The sequence below is a fragment of the Dermacentor andersoni genome, chromosome 2 (assembly GCF_023375885.2).
Source record: "Dermacentor andersoni chromosome 2, qqDerAnde1_hic_scaffold, whole genome shotgun sequence".
Lineage (NCBI taxonomy): Eukaryota > Metazoa > Arthropoda > Arachnida > Ixodida > Ixodidae > Dermacentor > Dermacentor andersoni.
Window position 1 is genome coordinate 35,118,487 of NC_092815.1, and position 6,512 is coordinate 35,124,998.

At 45.4% G+C, this 6,512-nt stretch overlaps 1 protein-coding gene across 1 annotated transcript in view; it reads left to right on the forward strand.

Moving 5' to 3' along the window:
• Positions 1-4,220, forward strand: part of LOC126542475 (titin-like) — a 221,690-nt gene extending 217,470 nt beyond the window's left edge. Inside the window, exon 13 of the mRNA XM_055077276.2 lies at positions 2,343-4,220. Within this exon, the coding sequence (XP_054933251.1) occupies positions 2,343-2,443 (101 nt within the window). The 3' untranslated portion in view covers positions 2,444-4,220. The remainder of the gene's footprint in view (positions 1-2,342) is intronic.
• Positions 4,221-6,512: the final 2,292 nt, after the last annotated feature.

Consider the following 6,512-nt stretch of genomic DNA (forward strand, 5'->3'; position numbering starts at 1 on the left):
AAAAGAGACATGCTCATTCGGTGCTCAACAACTAGCACTTTACCAGATATATATGCGGTATGCAGGATACAGACACGTCTGTATAGATGGCTCCAGTACAGCACCCTCTTAGAGTTCAGCATTCATTTTACCGCACTTCAATAAACAGGAATCATTTATCTCAGGCGACTTCGTCCACAACGGCTGAACTATTCGCAATCATATGTGCAATAAAATTTATAACATCAGTAAGAGATGCGCAAAAATGGGTAATCTTCAGCGATTCGCAGGCTGCTCTAACATCACTCTGTAGCACAAAAGGAAAAACAATCAGTGATAGCATAATATACGAAAAGCTTAAAAACCTCACAAAGGCAAAGCAAGCGAAGCATGAAATAGCACTGCAGTAGATACCAGGGCAATGTAACATTCCTGGCAACACAGCAGCTGATGAAGCAGCACGACAACCACACCTCAAAGATGACGTGGTTCCGTCCCCAATATCAAAGAATGAATTACGCTGCATCATAAGGGCAACGTGTTTCAAAATGTGTAGAAATACATGGCTTGACCAGAATCCTAAGAGCTCGGATTTGCGTCATATTGATTCGTTTATTGAATTCAAATTTTCATTGTCATTAGATAGAAATATGGAAACCCTTATTCATCGATTAAGGCTAGGCACTGTCTACACAAAACATTTCCTACATAAAATTGGCCATGCAGAAACCCCCGAATGTGACTGTGGATTTGTAGATGAAGATATACATCACCTCATTCTAGATTGCCTACATCACGACACACCAAGACACCGACTTAAATAAGCCAGAATTACATTAGACCGCAGGCCTTTCAGTTTAAAGAAACTTTTGGGTGTTTGGCCAACGACGGCCTTTGAGAAGAGCACTTTGAAAGCATTAAAAAACTTATCTCGAAGACAGTGGCATTGTTGGTCGTTAATAACGCTTTTAATATTCCTTTAATTTCAAAGTCGCTGTATATATGTATGTGTTTGTGGATTATATTATGTTGACTCTTCGGTTGTGACTATATGTGATAATGAATTTACACAATGTATGCACCACCCACTGACTATAGACTGTATTATTAGGCGGCAGTATCATTTGTATTTTTGAGACTTTCTCCTACCGGACTGTGGAGCCAGTTAACTTGTATATTGTGTGTACCATGTATTTCTTATGTGATAGTGTTACTGTGAAAACGCTGCTTGAGAAGTTCTGGTGCTTCATGAAAACGTTATTTGATATGTAATCTTGAACCCTGTATCTTGTAGACTATACCCATTTAAGAGCTAAGAAGTAGCCAGCGCCTTAAATTGTGCGCCAACATTCCCTTGTATCATATCAATGAAAAAAAAAAACCTAGACTCGACAAGCATTTGTTCTGTCTATGTTTTCTGCGTTTATTTGTTTGTTTGCGATCCTTTACCACAAATCTAAACCAACTTGCCCAGCTCACCCTCCGAGGTGGCGTACTGAATTTGGCGTCGCGCTGCTAAGCCCAAGGGCGCGGGCTCAAAACCCGACGCGGCACCCGCATTTAGATGGAAATTAAATGGAATAATACACCTGTACCTTGCACTGGGTGCACCTCAGGTAGCCCCAGGTGGTCAAAATTAGTCCGAATTGACTTTCGCCCACTACATAATAATATCGTAGTTTTGGCAAGCTACTATTGCAAGGCAATTTCATTTTTAACCAGCCTAGCTCTCCGCTGTCTTCTAACTTTCAGGGCTCGGGCGCGTTTGTTTGTATCAAGAAGGTCGGTTACTATAACACAGAAAATGAAGAACAGTGCTTCTCTCATCGTTTTTGGAACCCAAAGTGCGACACCGGTATGTCAGCCTAACGACACATATTAGAAATAAATTGCGCGTGCTTTTCTCGTTATAGTGTGGTGAAAATTCTCAGAACTCTCCTGGTGGAACTCCGACTTCCTACAGAATATATGTACTTGTTTTTAATCCTTGCTTATCGGTAATCCGTTAATTAGACCCGAGCAGGTGCCATCAAATTGTGTGACGCCATGGGCAGCTAAAGTGCGAATGTTAAGGTGGAATCGCCACGTGCTTATTCCTTTTGGCGTCTTGCTGCTTAATGTCAAGTCTGCGTTTGCAGTAAGGTTAGTGTTTCCGCTGTCCCAGATGCGTTACCCAGTAATTTAGTTTGATGAATTTATTTTTCTATGCAGCATCCTTCGAGTCCTGTCGAGTTTCTCGGTCTGACAGCTGTTGTTTCTGCTTGTCAAGCTACGCTTTTAAAACGGCTACCGACTTTCTGTCGGTCAATTCCGATGCTGTTCAATAATGCTCCTTTTCTACCTTGCGGTCACGCTTCTCGCAGGCGGGCGTTCCCAAACTTCTGCAGGAGCTGCGCCGTCAGCCAGTGTGGCTATTTTGGCTGCGCAAATGTGGCTTCTGCGGATATGGTCGTCCCAAGGCTGAGTCGACACGTACCCCGGACATTACCGCCTTCGCTTGCGTGACAACTCAGGAAATGTGATGCATCAAGCTGTTCTTGCCAAAGATTCCGTGGCGCCGTGCAGTTCTCTTGCGACATGCGTCTATTTGTACACCAGTGAAAAATGATCGCAGGCCGGTCCTGGAGGTGACGAATGTGCGAATGTATTGATTTTCCTGCGATGACTGTTGGCTTCCACAAAACGGTAGACTACCCAAATCGACGGTAGTGGCCCTCACTTACCCCGCCACCCACGGCAAACATGCCGTGTTCCAAGATATAGCAAGTTGTGAATTGATCATGTCTATATGTGTTCAGAGTTTCTTGCATATTAAAATACTTACGGCGGTGGCCGCCATTAATTACATTTTGTACTTGCTTCGACCTGTTTCAAGTGCCAGCCACTTGAAGCAGGTTTCGCATTTTTGCCAAGATGTAAGGTTATTTGTTCCACACGTCTTGCCACGGCGAGGTGAATACAAAATTTATCGGAAAGGTGCAAAAAAGGATTGTGTAACTGTTTGCCCTTAACTGTAAGTATCGAACGTCCAAGCGAACATGCTTTAATATTGTTTCAGGCGAGTCACCGTACCTTCTTTAAATGACTCGCTGTTATGCTCTCTGTTGAGTTGCACACGGTGCGTCTTACACTCACGTGAGCATTGAGCACCGTAATGCCGCAACCAGAGCCAAAATATTTCAGAATGAGTGGACGTACCTGCATTTACCTGTAAAAAAATAATCAAGGGCATTTTCTCAATATCTCAATACCTTACAACTTCCTATAAACTACAAGGTGCGACCTGACTGGGAAACACTATTAGACAGTGCATAAACCTACGACGCAGGTGGCAAAGCGGCCGGGTCAGCAAGCAACGCACGGACCACGGTGATTCTACCAAACATTGCCCAACTTCACAGAAAATGAGCTAGCTCTTGAAATACAGTGCTTTCGCTGGTCTTCAAAATTTTTATCTACATCTTCTACGTTTAGCGTTGTTACAATGCGTGAAAACGGGAGATTTGGGACACCGTGGTTTCGGCACATACGACAGTGGTCATCCAATCCTTTAGAAAAGCTGCCACAAATGTGCTTACTTAAAGAACTTTAGGTGGTCAAAATCAATGCGAAGTCTCCGATTACGGCGTCTCGTACAATCAGATCGTTGTTATGATTTGATTGCACTGCTCGTCATTTGGCGCGATCGGTCAAATAAGTGCAACTTGACTTTTGAAAGAATGCTCCACTAACTAATTTCGTCTTTTTATACACGCTTTTTATGCGTTTAGGAAATTTCGCTCGTTTGCCCATTGCTTTGAAATGCGCATTACTGGCTTTTGGTAACAAACAAAAGTACGTGAGGTTGGTGATGTTAGCTTCAATATGTTTTACGCGGCAGTCTAAGGCAACACTTCTTTGGCCTGATGGCCTGTATTGGTGGCAAGTGCGTGACCGTTTAGTTCCATGTTGCACTGAGTCTGCGACGGTTGTTTCGCGAGGTGCAGTTGCCAGACATCGACTCGATGATGGCTGTAGTATATCTGTTGTATAGAGCTGTTTGAAGTAAAGTGAACGTAGCGCTCAGCTAATAAATAATAAAATGGGCCACGTGTTAACTGGGTTCACTGATTTTATTGTTGTTTGTCTTCTCGAGGCCCAGTACTGTATGAACCAACCACTGCATTCATTCTGTGTACAAACAAAAATATAAGAGAACTGCGAACCTTGATTGAATAAAACAGTTTATTTATTCATTTTCACTTCTTTCGCGTGTTTACACGGCCTCAACAAGAAACATAGGGTGTATGGTGGCTGCGCGGGGCAACATTAAGTCAAGCAGTTGCAACACTCATGTGCGTGCTGCGGGAAAATTGATAAATAATAGACTGTAATATTTCGCTACGCAAATTTAGGGCTATCTTATTTGCGCACTTTGTCGGATTTAGCCTACGTGATCGAACTATTCACACCTTGTGCAGCACATACATACCCCTTGTTATACACACAAATACATACCTCTGCTACACTTACGCCAAATCAGAATGTATCACAGTAAATACATATGACCAACATTGCTTGGCATGAATCTGCACAAATATTGACGTTCAGTCTAGTTGGTATAACGCTGTTCGGAGCTCGGTTTGGCGGCGGCAAGGAATACACGTTTCGGCAGCTTACGAACGGAGAGTGCACTGGCTTCATTTAAAAGTAAGCGCAGGTTTGCCGAGTGGCTGTGGTCGCGCCCCATTTGAGCAGCCACCTCGATTCGAAGAAAGAGCAGGGGGCACTGGCCCCCACGTCGCGGCAAGCTGGATTTCCGGAGCGAGGAGCAACGACCCCCACGGCGAGACACGGCTAAGTGACGGACAGTTGCTGCCCGTCACTCATCGCTGTCAGTCAATCATGCTAAAACTATAGACACAAGACTATCGTATTTGAATTATGTATTGTTTCCTAATTAATAATTCCCGTTGTCTAAAACTTTTAATTCACGCCAACGAATCTCCAAACTTTATCTAATTTATGCGCATCCCCACTTACTTCTTTTTTCAGGAGGCAGCATTGTCACTGTTTGTGACTGCATTGTCCACGACAGCTATTTCTTTGCTATTATTAACAATCTTTATGTAGAAAGCATGGCTCCGCAGCTCCCCATAAGGCGTCCCTCATAATCCCCTGTGCAGTTTCCTTACGTTAAGTCCCGCAATTTACCTTTTAGTGCCGTTAGTCCGTTAGTCCGAAAGAACTTGCAATCTCGACCGACTCGGCGCACCCAGACAATAGGCCCGCGAGAATAAAGCAATACGTGTGCCAAAACAACAACATGTGATTCGTGTGTTAGAAAAATGGATGTGTGTGCGTTGCTTGAGCAGTGCCAAAATTTTCGAGGCAGTGCTTCAGTTTCGACCTCTGCTCATAGACAAAGAAAGAGGCCGTCATATAAAGCATTTCGCACTGCGAACCTTAATAACTGAAATAATAACAACATAAAAAAGAACATGAAGTGGGAGAAAGTGAGGGAAGAGATGGGTAACTTGGCATAGAACTTGCCTGGTACCGGGTGCGCGTAATAAATATTTATGGCCCACCGCCCGAGGAACAGTCAAAAACTGTTTTCGCTCCGAATGGGCAGCCGCAGAATTTGTTCCTTTGAAACGAATTCCACAAAGTGGTCGGCGGGAAGCGGAAGAGAAGTCGGAACGCAAGAGGCGGGAAGCGGCGCGTACCGTCGCTGGTCTTCCTCGCGCTCGCGTTTGGTTATCTTTACATGCTCACCGCAGTGGCCGGCTTACAATTGCCTGTCTGGGGAAAGGTGAGAGACGATGAAGGAAAGAGAGAAAGCAGATGGCGAGATATTGAGGGAGAAAGAGAGGCAGACACGGGATGAGGAGGGTTTTACGTGGTTCGAAGAAAGGGCCTCCATTCGCAATTTAAATTAACGACGCTTTCTGGAGATTTGAACGCCTTCCGAAGCGCTGCGGTGTGACAGTGGAAGTTTCGCGCTTAAGATACAGAGAGGAAAAACAACAATCGTGAACAAGGAGGACAGGCAGAAAAAGCAAAAGAAAAGATAAAGAAAGGAGATAAAGAGAGTGAGAGAAAGTCATTCAGGCACGCGTGCTCCTCTCTCTCCTCAAGCGACCTCGCTTTCGCAATATCCCAAGACGTTCGAATCCCGAAAATAATTAACGTCGCGCGATTAATTAGCCTCCATTAGCGATATTGCTCACCCCGCATTCGGGGCGAGCGCCGCTCGCGCCCGTGCCGAGGCCGGCGAGCTTCCTGCATGCGTGTTCTTGCGAGGAACGGATACGGGCGCCTCGCGCGCAACTGTTACCCCACCGTGGCGCGTGCTGAGCGCCGCCGTGCCGTGCCCGGTCGCTCATCTCCCTCCTCAGTGCATGCGCCGCTCTCTTGTTCGCAGCTCGCGCGCAGCATCTGGGAAACCAGCAGCACGCGAGTAATTGAAGGCCCGCGGGAGCTCTCGCGACGGTGGTGCGTTTATTGACTGATTCCTCGAAGCACAGTCGTTGGATGTCTGGGCGCGTGGA